Here is a 15,525-nt window from a genome sequence, read left to right on the forward strand (position 1 = left end):
TTCAATTGAATTGCAATCGAATAAAAAAAAAAAAAAATGGACTCTCAAGTATAAAAATTAAGTATAGACATCAACTAGATCATTTAATTGTTTTATGCTTTGGGCAAGATGAATTTTTTAAAACATCAAAAGAACTTTAGGCATCCCTACCATGTTTTTAAGAAGAAAAACAATTATACAGGATTGACCTGATCAACTTGAATAGTCTAGAAAAAACAATTTTGGCTAAAAAAAATTTAAAACAACATATTTTATATATTAACACGATAATATGAAAGAAATAAATTAATCCAATGGAATGAAAGAAATAACAATTTCCCCTCCTCGATTATTTATTTTCCTATTAATCATATTAATTTTATGATTAACTATTGCATCTTTTATAACCTCGAAAGACTCATGAAATTTCCTCTGAAAGCTGCAACGGTACAAGCATCTGTCTGTATCATCCACCAACCAACCATTTTGTACGAACAATGATCGAAGTCTAATTTAAATAAATCGTACAAGGACAAAAATGTAAAGCAATCGATAGTATAGGGACTAAATTACTTCTAACATGCGAGGCGAAGCTAAGGAAGGGTTTGTGACAGAGAATCGCCAACAATGCCATGTCAGGTCCTCCACCCTTTTCTAGCTATCTTCTTGAACGTGTAATCACATGCAAGTTCTTTTCTTACTGTTGTAGATTACAGAGCGCCTTCGTGATCCTCGTGGACTTCGAAGAGGAGGGTTATCCGCCGCCACCGACGCTCCTCGCAATTTCGTTGCTAACGGTGCTCGTCCTCGTGGCTTTGCTTGACTGGTACTCTTTTTTTTTTTTTTTTTTTTTTTCCTTTCTTCTTCTGTTTTTAAGTTTTTTTTACCTTCTGTTTATATATGAAAGCAACTTCTTTTCTTTCTTTTGGTTAATTTTTTGAATTTATAGAGTTTACAGCTGTTCAGTCGGTTCTTTATGTGTTTTGAGTTGTTGGGTTTTTTTTTTAAAGGCCGATAAGAACAATGCAGAAGATCAACCTCCTGCAAAACGGCGGCTATCCGGTATTATGTGAAATATTTATACATATCTTCTTGGAATATATTATGTGAAATTCTTTATCTTAAAAATGGAGAATTGTTGGAATTTTCTGAAAATTGAATCTTTGTTGCTATCCGGGATGGAAGGTGGAGCAGGATGGAGAGATCGTTGAGGATTCTGCCACGGCAGAGGATGCAAAGAACGAGCAAATGGGTGAGGTTGGAAATGTTGGGCCTGCTACAGGGATTCGGGGTGATGGAAAGCCTTCAAGTTGCAACAAAGTGGTTGGTCTAGGAGAGATTTTGATCTTAGAGCAGTGAAGAGGGTGAATTTTAACTCTTGTCTTGTTTCTGAGTGTGTTTTATGTGCGCTCATCTTGTAATTTTTCCCTTTTGTCATGATTGTTTTGTTTGTAGGAGGTTGAAACTCCAGTAATTGAGCCTGTTCCGAGGGCGTTGCCTAAGAATCAGGGCAACTTTTAGGTACTCTGGAGGTATGTGCAAGCTAATTCCTTGTTTTCGGTTACTTACTGGGGATTGAAACTGAAGTCAGTTGTTCATGCATTTTGACCAAAACAACCGGATCAAAACTTAATGGCATTGTTATTTTTTCCTTTCCATTACTTGAATTTTGTTGTTACTGTTTTTTTAATCAATCAGAACTTAAATCTTCTGAAAGATCTCTGATCTTGCTAATGGTCAAAGTGAGTAATTTTTTATGTCTGAGGAAATAAGAAAACCAAATTCACTAAGGAAATTAATTAGTTCCTCCAAAACCTCCAGCAACTGCTTGTGGCTCAGCATTATAGCGCCATTTTCTCTCATTAATTATTTGAAATGCCACTAGGAGGGATGGAGAACTGGGGGCAGAGTAATTGCTGATTGCATTGTGGAGGTTTACAGTATTTTGTGTGTTACACGCTGCCAGTGATTTCTCTAATTCTGTTGCTTGTAGGGTTGGCATAGGTCAGTGAACGATGTATTTGTTAGAATAAGCAAAAGCTCCTGATATTTTTCTAAACAAACTCTATCCATAGAAATTTAGAAGTCTGAGTTTTAGTTGGTGCTGAAAATAGTATATCTCGATACTTGATCTCTAGAAAAGGCCAATCTACTAATCTCTCAGCCTTTAGCCTTTAATAGCATTCACAGGAGTTGAATTGCTTGAATTTCAGACCAAAGGACAAAGAAAAGGAAGCCAGGGCTTTGAAAAACTTAACTTTCGTATGACATATAGAGTGTGGATCTGTCATGATCTTCACCAATTAAATGATGCTCCCATGGCTAGCAATCTTTTGAAGAATTATCAGGACAAATACATCTAAATTATTAACTTCCTTAAAAATGTAGTATCTAATTTAGGAATCTCTAAAATTTATTACTTTAAGATTTATAATCAATATAAATAGCAACTTGCATGTAATGAATAGCAAAACGAAGATAAAACAATCTGAATTACCCATGTCATCAGATATGATTTATGGTTGACAACAATTTCCAACCTGCAGTGAAGTCTTTAATACAAGTATCCTGTACAATGCCATCTCATACTCCAAATATGATGATTCAATCCCATTGAATTAATGCTCCAGTGGTAGGTTCTCAACTTGTTTGCAGAGTCAACTTTGTGCAATGACTGTTGTATTCTTCGACACATGGTTATGTGTGGGCTATGTTTGTTTCCCGGAAAGTGGTTTCTGGAAAATCATTTTCTAAACTTTCTTGTGTTTGTTTGCCATTAGGAAAGTTGGTCAACGGAAAACACTTTCCAATCAAAGAAAAATTTAGCTTGGTTTTCAAGAAAGTGTTTTCTTGGAAAATTTGGGCGGAAAACACTTTCTTGAAATTGTGAAAAATTTAAAAATATCATACTATTTGCTGATTATATTAAATTTAGTCCTCAAACTTTTGATTGCTATATATATTTTGTTTTGAATATTTATTTTTCAATTTCATCTTTTAAAATTTAATTTTTATGTTAACTTTGGTCTTTATTTTTATAATTGTTATTTGCTTTTCCCTTATCATTTTTTTTATTGAAATTTTTTATCTATCAAATTTGATCCTCATTCTTTTGATTGTTACTTATTTTATTTGAAATAATTTATGAAATGTTAATTATTATTTTATTTCGTCATCTTTCATTTTTATTTTTATTTTTTAGATTTGATCTCTATTATTTTGATTATTATTTATTTTATTTGAGATAATTTATGAAATTATATTTTTTTTTCAATTTCATTCTCATTTTACTTTTTAATTTGTGAGATTTGTTCCTCATTATTTTAATAAACTTGAGAAAAATAAAACATTAATAAGTTATTTTCCATGACATAACCAAACACTGAAAAATGCTTTTCAACTTATTTTACATTACACTACCAAACATCAGAAAATAATTCACTTTTCTGGAATTCACTTTCTAAAAGGAAACTACTTTCCAGCAAACAAACAGGGTCAATTTGTTTGGGTTTCCTTAATGTGTTTTTTGATTCTCTGGTTTGTTTTGTTAAGGGTTTGATGGTAAGAACCTTAACTAGTTCTAAATTTATGGTCCTTTCCAAACATATCTTTTGATGCATCTCACGCTGCGATCAATTTTGCCCCATCTTAAATTGGTGTTGACATCTTGACAGTTCTGACTAGCAAACCGCTAAGACTTGAAGAATGATGTAGATTTTGTATCATCTTCCAGCTGCAAGCTGAAATCACTGAAGTTTTCGAGCTTCAACTCTCACTAAAAATACTTCCGTAGAATACTCTTCATAAGCAGTAAATATGCTGTGTTGAGCAACTTTTTGCTACAATAATCTTTTGATTTTAGCTGAAATATTCTAATGCTGCCCTTTTGAATTCTAAAACATGTTTCGATTAGCATATCTATTAGTATTTACTTCTCTCTTTATGTGTGATCGCTACTTATTTTCTTCTCTATTTTTGTTATTGTTTAAAATTTCCAGAAATTCAGGAAAGAAGATATGAAAGTTTCAGGGACAGAAGCATTTATACAAAGGTCAATTGCTTTGCAAAGAGTGAGTACATCAGCTCCATCAATCCAGAAGTTCTGTTGCAATTTGAATTATTTGTTAAGTAAACTAAACCTTAATCATAAACTTGTTTGCCTATTGGTGGATAAATGCTTTCATCTGCTATTGACAGTCAATACTCTCAAAATCCTGAATTCATTTTTCTTACTCCCTTAAAAATCCAAGTCATTATTTATTGCAAGTCCTTTTTCCGAGGCAAGCTCAAACAAAGAAGAGCATATCTTGTATCATGGAATACAGCTCTTTGGCACTTCATAGAATGACTATAGGTGCATGGTTTTGTTTTTGAAGCTCCAGAAGTTTCCAAAGTGTGCATTACCTTTGATTTTTTTCCCCATTCTTCTGGTGTGGTAAGATTTGTCCTTTTCTCGGTAGGGTTGTGTTTAATACTGTGTTTTTTTTCTTTTGAAATCCTTCTTGGCCCTGCTGGAGACAATGTTAATATGTTGACATTTACACTGGTCTAGTGTGATAATTAAATGTCTTGAAACTCTTCTTAGGCTGAGCAAAAAGCACATGAAGAACATGAAAGGCTGCGACAACAAGAGTGTGAACAAATTGCTGAACAGAGGAGAAGAGATCTGGTTTGTTCTAATATTTGTAGATTAGAACCTGTGCTGGTAAAGCCTTTAATGGTTCCTGTTTTTTCTCTGTACACAAAAACAAATGATATTTTCTTACTTTATATTTACTTTTACTTAATCAGACTCTCAGTGCACGCATTGCTGTAAAGGCTGAAGAAAAGAAGTTGGAATTGCTGTTTTTTCGGTGGAATGATCACCACAAAAAACTTAGCAATTTTATAGGGTATACCTTCCATTTTACACAATCGGCCGCTAACCTCTCCCAGCAAAGCATTCAAATTATTTTTTTTAACTTTAGTCCAAAGGTGTCCGTATTCACAATTTATTGAGACAAGGATAAGTTTTCAAGTGGATAGTAGTGTTGAAAGAACTGGGCCAGTGAATCTTTCCTGCATCTTTGCAGGATTTTAGGGGGAATATGTTGTATTTTTCTGCTAACTTTCAACTCCCCTTGATTAGCTTGGGGGGTGTGTTTTTCAGGACTAAGGCAGAACCTCCAATTTACTATTTGCCTAAACAGCCATTGGAAAAAAATGCAACCTTGCTTGACCAGCAAAGAGAACTGGTAAGTTGACTTTCCTAGATTTTGGATGGTATGCCCAATTTATTCTTGGAATTCATAGAATCTTAATGCTTATAATTGGCAGTGTGTTTAATTATGTAGTTGTAACATTTCCTTCAGATATAGGGCTTTGGAATGAGCAGGTATTGTGTATCTGTGTTGTGTTACATATAAAAGCTCTTTGTTTCGCAAAGAATTCCCTGCTAAAAAAGAACTGTCAGGGGAAAATGGGCAGTTGTGTTTGATATAACATGTTGAAATTTCAACAATGATCTCCAAATCGTACATTTATGTGATCTGTAGATCTTAAACTGGGGGTTGAGATTTGATTTTGAGAATTATGGACACTTCGCCCGAGATCTATTTGATCTGAATCCTTTCTGTACATATGTTCTCATGAATTTGCACATCAGGCTTTTGTAGAATGGAAGGCTGGTGGGAGAGATGAACTATCTTAATATCAGAAGCAGATCGGGGACCGGCAACCTGGCTACGTCGAAAAGGAGTTGGAGAGGTGGCAAAATGCAAGAAAAGCGAGCGACAAAAAACAAAAGAGATTTCAAATTTAAGAAAACCTGCATTTGGACAATGTAAACTCTTTTGAATATTACAATTGCCAGGGTTGATTCATGGCTTGAACACCGAACACTTGCATGTGGGAACACTATATTTGAGAACCAAGAGGAGGAAAGATGTGATGAGGAAGAACACGAGGTGAAAGGAAATTACCCTATCCTAGGTGAAAACACAGAAAAAGAAAGTGAAGAGAGAAGATGCTGTTTTACATTGGAAACAACAAAAGAACTTGCAGTTTCGCAAGTTTCCCATTCATTGAGAAAAAAATCATCATCTTTTCCTCTTCGAAGAGCCAAGAAAATACCTGAAAACTTGGAAGTTGTGTCTTTTTCCCCCTCCACTCCCAAAAGCGTTGTTAGAGACATCCATGGTCATGGTGGGAACTTTCGTCTAATATTGTTCGACAAAGGTAATGAAATTTGATTACAAAAATTGTTTTGGAACTTCTAATTTATGATGTTGGAGTTGCAATTCAATTCAAAAATGTGAAATTAGAGGGGGTGTTTCGGAGTGAGTTTTATTTTTTTTTTTTGTTAAAATTTGATTATTTTTTGTTTCAAATTATATTTTTAGTGTTTTTGAATTATTTTGATATAGTGATGTTAAGAATAAATTTTAAAAATAAAAAATATTTTTTTAAATAAAAAGTACTTTAAAAAATAATAGCTAATATGCAATTAAGCTTCTAATTTAATAATATTAGAAAAAAAAATCAAGTGTAAAAAAACCAACTCAAATAGAAGGATATCGATGAAAGTTGAGTTTAGCCAAGGATCTTACGTGATTTAGGGCATGCATCATTGGATTGCAAAGATAACATATTGTTTATTATTTTTATTTAAAATAATATTATTTTAATTTTTTTAAAAGAAATTATTTGGTTTTTGACTTTGATAGATTTGAATAAAATATTTGTCAAGTCATTTAAATTTAGCTGTGTTAAATTAAAAAAAATCAAAATAAAAAATAATTCAATTTAAATTTTATATTATTGTCTAATTGAGATTTTAGTTTTTTTTTGTTTAAAAAAAAATAATGTTATTTTAGTTTTTTTTTAAAAAAAAAAAATGATTTTGACCTAATTGGATATAAATCAAGTCACGAACTAACTCATCAAATTATCTAAATTTATTTGGATTAAATTTTTAAAAACTAGTTTAAAATAAAACCTAAATCTTATCAAGTTTTATATCACTCGTGTACGTGTTAGGTTGGACAGTCCCTAAGGGGTGTAGCGTGGTGGTAAAGGGTTTGAGATTTGCATAGCAAGTCTTGAGTTCGAGTCAGGGCGTGCATCTCTTGTAAGAGTTTGGAGCAGTCGGAGTTTTATTCACTCACCTGGACTCATAAAATATATTTTTTAGGAGATAGAGTTTCCTCAAATTCAAAAAAAAAAAAAAAAGTGTTGGGTTGGACCGAGATTGAGAACCATTTTAATAACTAAAAAAAAGTTGAAACTGTTGATAGTATAATTTGGTTAAAATATCTTCATTAGTCAAAAGGTATTTTCGGTTAGTGGCATTTTATAACAACTTGTCAACGACTCGAGGTCAAATGGACAATTTGACCACGTGGATCCATGCCATGCGATGTGACCCGATTTCTTTCGGCGTTGCCCGAACCTTTTTTCGGTTCCTTTTTGCTGCTTAATGCTCCCTCCATGCCAAAAAAAGAAAATGCCAATCTACTCGCTAACCACATCACTCTTTTTACTTTTCCTTCTTTTTTTTTTAAAATCAAAACCCGATTTATGCGGAAAAGGATACGGGTGATTAGAAGTCATTGACCGAAGTCACATATTATTGATTATATTTTTCGAGCTGCAGGTTTAGTAAATTAATATGGTTGATTCAAATTATTATTTTAATTTTTTATAATTAATATTTTTTTAGTTTCATCTTTCAATAATAGGTTAATTTTGAGAACTGAAACTTAATAATTTATTTTGATTTATTTTCTATAAGATTATCTAGGATAATAGGTTTGATGGGTTAACCAAAATTAACTCGTGTTGTTTTTTTTATATTTTTTAATTGATTCTTTTTAATTTTGTATTTTAATATTGAGTGGATTAGAAATTGGAGTTTATAATTTATTTTGATTTGTTTTTTTGTGGGGTTATCTCAATTCATGACCCAAATCACGAGTTTTACAGATTAATTTATATTATTTTTGAAGTTTGAGGATCAAAATATTTTTTTATACATGCCTACACAATGAAAAAACCCATCCCTTTTAGATTTATACTTAATTAGACAAATAATAATACTAAAAGAGAGAATGCAAACTGGGTTTCATTTCGTAAGTTTTGAATGTGTGGAACTCGGTATTTTTTTTTCTTTGATGCACTAAAAGAGATAGAAAAGGAGAGGTGGTTTTTTTTATTTTTTTTTGGATATAGATTGAAAGTTAGAGTTAGAAAGAGAAAGATACCCAGTTTATTTTTTTGTTTTAAAAATATTTAAAAAAATTAAATTTTTTTTATTTTTTTCTTTGTTTTAAATTAATATTTCTTTATGTTTTTAGATCATTTTGATGCGTTGATTTTTAAAATAATTTTTTTAAAATAAAAAATATATTATTTTGATATATTTATAAATGAAAAGTATTTTGAAAAAAACAATCACAATCACACTCTAAAATAGTAAGTTGAATTGAATTCACAAATCATCTCCTTTTCTTTTATAATTTATTGTTGTTCTTTCTACGATTTTTACTTTTTTTTTAATTTAATGAAAGCATAAACTCCATATTAAAATTGTGATTTCTCTTGATTTTATCAAGTTTGAATAATTTCATTCTGATTTTATTAACTTTCAATATTTTAAAATGATTTTACATTACAATTATCTTTTAACTCATAAAATCCTATGATTTAATTGCTATTTTACATTCTATTTCTTTCTTTAAAAAAAAAAAAAAAGAGTTTGAATTTTGATTCATGTAAGCTTCAACTATAATGTGTGATGAAAATTGTGATGAAATCAATAAGTGAAACCTATAACCATGGTCTTTCCTAAAAAACCCCTGCCAGGTCAGCTAATTAGTGTGACATTAGGTTTAATTATGCATCATATTTGGGTAATTAGATTTTTATGGTTTGGTTTTCTAGGCATTAAAAGTCTCTCGGTCTATAACCAACGCAATTTCTATTAATTTTGACTTTTAAAATATGAAGTGACATGTGTCAGATTCATATTGGTCTGATTTTAGAAAAAATTAAAAATTAAAAAAAATCTATTTTTTCTTTTATACACGTATGATTTTTTTTCAAATTAATTATAAAAAGCCATAGAAAACCATTATTATTTTATTTATTTTATTTTATTTTGTGTTGGATTTTAAACTTCACTTTTACAAGAGATATGTCATGTTCCAAATCTCGTTATTATTTTATCGATAGATAAATAAAAAAAATAATAATTAAATTAAATATATTTCTATTATACACTGAATTATTCAATTTAAATTCAATAATTTAGATTTAATATCATATTGTTAAAATAACATGTGAGGATCTCAATTTATATTCTTACACCTTTTTTTTATTATTATGAACACAAAAATGGGTTGATAGTGGAAAAACAAGTGAAATTCGAATAGCAAGTCCCAAGACCACATCTCACTTATCAAGGCGTGATTGTGGTAAAAGATTAATTTATAAATATATATATTTTAAAAAATATATTAAAATAATTTTATTTTTATTTTTTAAAAAATTATTTTTAATACTAATATATCAAACTAATCTAAAAACATTTAAAAAATAATAATTTAAAACTAAAAAAATCAATATTTTTTAAAAAACACCTATAAAATAAAACCTAAATGATTTACCTTCTTGCTGCAAACATAACTCATGAATTATGACCGCCGCTGGCATCGTCCTCTCAAGCCATGCTACCCAACCATAATCACCACCGTCCCAGCCTCCAATTGGGGCCAGACTAAAAGATTCTCCATGTCTTTTTGTGAGATAAATTTAGTGTGTGTTTGTCGTTGTTGGCCACTTCAACTAACAAATATTTAGATAGTATAATTGAAATATATTTTTAAAACATCTGATTCGTTTTGTTTAAAATTAATTTTTTTATATTTTTAGAATATTTTGATGTTAAAAGTAATTTTTAAAAATAAAAAATATTATTTTAATATATTTTTAAATAAAAAACATTTTTAAACTACAATGGTTACTAAAACATATTTTAAAATGTGTTTGTAATTTGAATGGAATACATGCTATATTTATTGAAGTTAAGTCATATATATTAATTACTTAAATTTATATTATTTTTGAAGTCACCTACACTACTGTATTTTTATATTGCTTCCATGACCATAAGTTATTGAAAATTTAGTGAGATCTTATGGGATTGTAAGTTAATCATTGAAAAAAACTCATTTATTCAAGTTGATTTTGATTGTTATGTATTAAGATATTGTTTTGGAATGGGATGTAAATTATATTTTTTAAAAAATTATTTTTTTTTTTATTACAAATTAATTTTTTTTTAATATTTTGGATCGTTTTAATACGCTGATTTTAAAAATAATTTTTTTAAAACAAAAAACATTATTTTAATGTATTTCAGCATAAAAAATAATTTAAAAAGCAACCGCAACTACACTCCTATAAAGAGAAGGAAGAGAAGAATAGAAGGACCCAATTAATATAAAAAACAGTTGGAGGACCTAATAAGAATAATATAAGAAATAGAGGGACTACATTGGGTAAAACACAAAACAAACACATCTGGACAGAACAGCACCATATCATTGTCTAGAAAAAAGAGAAGAGAACACAGTCACTATGAACACGGTTAGTTCCACTTTTTCCTTTCTTTATTCTAATTATTGTCACTCACTCCCTCTCTTATCTATTAAGCAAACAGAGCCTAAAAGTCTCTCTCTCTCTCTCTCCCCCTCCCTCCCTGTCGCTGTCCCTCTCCCCTTGCCTTTCATCAAAAGCAGTGCAACAGGAAGGAAGGAAGGAAGGAAGAGGCATAATTTTCAAAATATCAAGTAAACAAGAGAAAAATGCCACCACATGGTCACCCCAGCAACGGCGAGAACCCTACAGGACAACGGCCAGAACCACCGCATTCAAACCACCAACAGCACCACCACCCGTACTACTCATCGGCATCATCTTCGTCAGCTTCCTTCAAAGGGTGCTGTTGCTGCCTCTTCCTCCTCTTCTCCTTCCTGGCCCTCCTAATTCTGGCCGTCTTTCTTGTCATAATCCTGGCCGTCAAACCCAAGAAACCCCAGTTTGATCTCCAGCAGGTTGGAGTCCAGTATATGGGCATTACAGCATCTAATCCTACAGCCTCCATGGACCCCACAACCGCAACCACAACCACAACCACACCTGCCACTGCTTCTCTCTCCTTAACCATTCACATGCTGTTCACTGCTGTTAACCCGAACAAGGTAGGGATCAAGTACGGGGAGTCCAGTTTTACTGTCATGTACCGTGGGATTCCTTTAGGGAAAGCTTTGGTTCCTGGGTTTTATCAGGAAGCTCACAGCCAGCGACAGGTGGAGGCCACCATATCCGTTGATCGGTATAGCTTGATGCAAGCTGATGCTTCTGATTTGATTAGGGATGCCTCGTTGAATGATCGTGTGGAGCTCAGGGTTCTGGGCGAGGTTGGTGCCAAGATCCGTGTTCTAGACCTTGATTCGCCTGGTGTTCAGGTCAGTCAATTTATTTATTCTTGTTCTTATTTTATACTAATAATAATAATACATAACATACCCTGCTTAGTGTCTACTATAAAAAATAAAAAATCCCCATCATTTATGCATTTTCCTACGTGGGCTCGCTTTCTTCTCCGCCCTCTTTATTTTCTATATTTATCTTGGTTTTGACACTTAATTTTCTTTATATATGTATGTATGTATGTATAAATATATGTATCCCTGCTTAATTTCCAGTCTACATTCTCTGTTCTTGGCATAAAAAAATAATTTTGTTCCAGTCACTATCATGTTTTGTTTTTTTGTTTTTGTTTTGGTAAACCTCAGTATGCTTTATAATCCATGTGTTCATTTTCAATAAGATTCTAAACCTATAAATTTTGTCAATGACGTCGTTGATGTTTCTTGCATTTTTCAATGGGGTTCTGTTGTCAATTTTTGTTATTATTTTCAGCCTGATATGTGATTTTTTAATGCTACAATACAATGTCGTCCCGAAGAAAATCTGATGGACAAGGTAATGAACATTAACAAAATATCATAACTGAGAACTGTCCGAAATGTTTCCGACCTTCTTGATAGAGATTTTTTGGATGATTTGGGTTTTAAAGTAGTGCCTCCATGTTACTCGGTTAGAAAACTATAGATGTATTTGGATGCATCTATGTATATGGCATGTGTTTGCTAGTTGGTGTCTCTACATATGTTGATGTTACTTGTGCTGTTACTTGAGCCACATGATAGTCTTTTGCATCTTCTACATTTCGTAGTATGTGTATACAAAAGAAAAACTTAAGATGCTCCTTGATTCTCTCATAGTTGCTTATCTTTCTTTGTATGCGGACGTTTTTGAATTTTTGGATTTTATCAAAATTATCACCTCCTTTTTTCGAGGACAAGGAGCCAAGCAGTAGCAGCTGCACAATGGAGTTTTTTTTTTTTTTTTGTTTCAAAATAGGGTTTTCTTTAAATCTATATTTTTCCCCGTGGTTTTATGCTGTTTAAACTCCTAAATGTACATGCTAGCATACATGTTTTCTTAGATGTTTTTATGTTCTCAGAACAAAAGGGAAAAGAAAAACACAAAAACTGATTCATACCGTCTCTCTCTTACACATTCTACTTTCAGGGTTAAATGTAACCTTGATTCAAAATACACTCCCTGCCTTCTCATTCATTCTTGTTTGAATATATTTTTGTTCACAATTGATTATTATATCCATCATGGAGCATCATAAAATCACAGATTCTTACCTCATCTCTATTTGTATCCGAAGATTTTTCTTAAGATGGTTGCACTCGTGTCTACATTGTTAATCTATTTCACCTTGCAAAGGAATGAGATATAAAGCAGACTAGAAACGTACTCATGCATTGCTGGATTAATATTTAGGCATCATAACAAATATCAGATTTAATTTGTTGAAACCCAATTCCATGTTTGAGTAATAAAAGATTGTTGAGTTTAAATAAATAAACTGCTTCCAATGATTTAGTTTTGTTACAGCTTCCTTACCCTTTTTCAAAACATAGGAAAACCTCAATCTTTTCATGATTTTAATTGTGCGTTGAATCAACAAATTTAATACAAAAAAACAATATTTGCCGGTCACTATTTGGAAAATCTCATAAGAAACATTACAAAATTTAGGGTTGTAGTTTAACAAAATCTCTTACTCTTCCAGTACTTCAGATAAAAGAGTAATGCTAACTATTGGAGTTATAGGATTCACTAGTGGGGACCGTTTAGGACCGAGCCTTTCAACAAATATAACTCATACTCCAACCCAGTAATTGAGTAGTTAGTAAATGATGAACTCGAACTTCCTCCTATTCAGGAGCTGCCTGTGTTTGTAAAGATGCATGGGCCTGTGTTCGTGTTGGTCCTGGGCGTATGAGAACTTAAACACAAGGATGCATATCATCTATGATCTAATATGGGATATTTACCACTCACATGTGCACCCAGCTCCAGAACAAACTAAAATCTTATGACTTGTCCTTTCTCATCACACATTTTATTTTGGTGTTTCTTCACATTTGGATTAAAAAGGAAAGAAGAAAGTGAATGATTGGTTACAATTGATGCAACTTTAAGAATTGGGGTTGTGGAACGAAGGAAGTGGCAATTTTTTGGTATTTGTGGTTTGTTTTTAGCTCAGGTTAATGTAATGATTTGTGGGACTGAGTCAAAGAGCTAGTTGGGTTTTTTGAATGGCAATTCTTTTGGTATTTGTGATTGGGTTTGAGTTGGTGTTAATGTGGCGATCTGCAGTGATGAGTTAGGGCTTTTGATTTGTAATTTAGAGCTTCTTTTTGTTTCATTGTCACGTTAATTTCACATGTGAAATAAAATTCCTTTTAGGTTAGCTTTTGTTTGAGACATTTTAAGGGCTCATTGGTCAGCTTGAAAAACAAATGGAATGATGAAGTGTGGTTAACTAAGGATATCACCTCCCAGTAGCAGTTAGCATGTGAGTTGGTGAGCTAGCTTCTTAAGATGGCATCCAATGTATATGGTTGGCTGGAATGTATTACGGTACCTTTTTCTTGTCATTTTGGAGGGATCCTATGATAATAATTTGCCATTTGGAATCCACTTCTAGGATTCATATCTCATGGGGGATTGAATGGGTCCATACACTTTGTTTCTCATAAATAGAAGGTCAAGATCCAGATGTGTGTGGTAATTCGGTTCAAACTGCTTTTCAATGCATTTTTCGTCTGAAAAGGCATCAAATTGATACATTTATAGGTGCTTCTCGATGGTTTTGATGTGCAAATATTTCAGTTGAAAAAAACCTTGCACTGCATTACCAAAAGTGATACATTACCAGACACAAGCTTTACATTGGCAAAATAAAGTGCCTAGATTACAGGGGCATGTCAGATAGGAATCCCCATTTTCAACATTTTCCAGCTGGAAATGTATCTATCTTGAATTTTTTTCGGTCACAGTGTGCTTTTGTTATACATGTCTCGTTGGAATTCCAAACTTGACTTTTTGACAAAGTGAGCAAAAGCAACAGTCCGAGATGCATTGCTAACCTAAATCAATGAACTAAACTTAGGTATATTTTTATATTTACTTTTATTTGGTGGCATGTTCTGTTTGCCTCTTATCAGTGTCTAATTTGAGTTGCAACTTGCAGGTATCAGTGGATTGTGCAATAGTGATAAGTCCCAGAAAACAGTCTCTTACTTACAAGCAATGTGGATTTGATGGATTGAGTGTATGAGGCACCACCCCGCCACCCCACCCCGCCTTCAGGGAGGGAAAAAACATCTTTTTTTTTCTTTTTTTCTCTCTACAAGCAAGGAGAGAGATAGGAGATGAGGAGGGTGTTACCGAGAAAACAAAAACAGAAGGGTTAGAAGGGTAGAAGGCAGAGCAAACCATTATCTTTCACATGGTTGGATTGGAGCTAGTTCAAACTTCGAAGGCTCGAGGCAAAGAGCTAGAGCTAAGAAGAGGAAGGGGGAGAGGAGGGGTAAATATTTTACACCTCTAAATGGGAGGCCAAAAGGTTTTCCACCCCATGATTTTACTGATTTTTGTATTCTTTTATGGAATGAGAAATCAAACTGCTGACTGCTTGTGAAATTCCAAAACAAATGTAGTGCTCTGCCTCTACCACTAATTGCAGCTGCCTCATTTTCGCAATCTGTTCCTTCTGTGGTATGTTGAAAGCTCATGCACTGGATATTCTCTCACCTGTGTCAGGACTCTCTAGGCGTAGATGTGGTGGCAGCACGCTCCCATGATCCCGTCGCCATCAATTCCTGTGAAAAAGCTAACACAGAATATCCTCTGAATTTTGCCAGACTGTTCATAAATGTGGCACAGCACTGTTCCTGGACTATTAATTGTCTTGTGTTGTGCTCCGGTGATCACCAACTTGAAAAACTGTTTTGTTCTTATTGCTTTTAAGCTTGTTTTTCATTTTAAACTTTTATAAAAACTTTTTTTTTTTTAAAACTTTTTTTTTAAATCGGAACCATAAAAAAATAACCCTTAATATCAATTACATGCACT

The 15,525-nt window shown here is 32.5% G+C and overlaps 2 protein-coding genes and 1 non-coding gene across 14 annotated transcripts; all 3 read left to right on the forward strand.

Moving 5' to 3' along the window:
* Positions 1–469: 469 nt before the first annotated feature.
* Positions 470–6,396, forward strand: LOC118029288 (uncharacterized). 12 transcript variants are annotated; one of them, XR_012169378.1, is made up of 8 exons: positions 470–618; positions 696–805; positions 929–1,041; positions 1,165–1,343; positions 1,435–1,511; positions 3,978–4,049; positions 4,565–5,213; positions 5,624–6,396. XR_012169378.1 is itself a non-coding variant. In XM_073407986.1 (8 exons), the coding sequence occupies exons 1-4, from the start codon at positions 607–609 to the stop codon at positions 1,336–1,338; spliced, it is 348 nt and encodes a 115-aa protein (XP_073264087.1). In that variant the 5' UTR covers positions 472–606; the 3' UTR covers positions 1,339–1,343; positions 1,435–1,511; positions 3,978–4,049; positions 4,565–5,213; positions 5,624–6,393. The 12 variants fall into 12 exon arrangements, 6 of the variants coding, with proteins under 6 accessions (XP_073264087.1, XP_073264083.1, XP_073264084.1 ...); XM_073407986.1 differs by having other exon boundaries at positions 472–618; positions 990–1,041; positions 5,624–6,393; XM_073407982.1 differs by having other exon boundaries at positions 481–805; positions 990–1,041; positions 4,565–4,648; positions 4,771–5,213; positions 5,624–6,392.
* On the forward strand, positions 5,347–5,493 carry LOC118029323 (small nucleolar RNA snoR135). The gene has a single exon (XR_004684154.1). It is a non-coding gene; the product is annotated as a small nucleolar RNA snoR135 (small nucleolar RNA).
* Positions 6,397–10,607: 4,211 nt separating the features above from the next.
* Positions 10,608–15,153, forward strand: LOC118029060 (uncharacterized). Its single transcript, XM_035032870.2, has 2 exons — positions 10,608–11,486; positions 14,642–15,153. The coding sequence occupies exons 1-2, from the start codon at positions 10,824–10,826 to the stop codon at positions 14,726–14,728; spliced, it is 750 nt and encodes a 249-aa protein (XP_034888761.1). The 5' UTR covers positions 10,608–10,823; the 3' UTR covers positions 14,729–15,153.
* Positions 15,154–15,525: the final 372 nt, after the last annotated feature.

The sequence above is a fragment of the Populus alba genome, chromosome 3 (genome assembly GCF_005239225.2).
Source record: "Populus alba chromosome 3, ASM523922v2, whole genome shotgun sequence".
Taxonomy (NCBI): Eukaryota; Viridiplantae; Streptophyta; class Magnoliopsida; order Malpighiales; family Salicaceae; genus Populus; species Populus alba.

Bases quoted from the DNA above. Each gene is read 5' to 3' on its own strand.
- LOC118029288 (XM_073407981.1), top strand. From the start codon at position 612: ATGTCAGGTCCTCCACCCTTTTCTAGCTATCTTCTTGAACGTGTAATC. The intron at 806-989 runs GTACTCTTTTTT...TTTTTTTTAAAG, and splicing joins CTCGTGGCTTTGCTTGACTG to GCCGATAAGAACAATGCAGA. The intron at 1,042-1,164 runs GTATTATGTGAA...CCGGGATGGAAG, and splicing joins TGCAAAACGGCGGCTATCCG to GTGGAGCAGGATGGAGAGAT.
- LOC118029060 (XM_035032870.2), top strand. From the start codon at position 10,824: ATGCCACCACATGGTCACCCCAGCAACGGCGAGAACCCTACAGGACAA. The intron at 11,487-14,641 runs GTCAGTCAATTT...TGCAACTTGCAG, and splicing joins TTGATTCGCCTGGTGTTCAG to GTATCAGTGGATTGTGCAAT.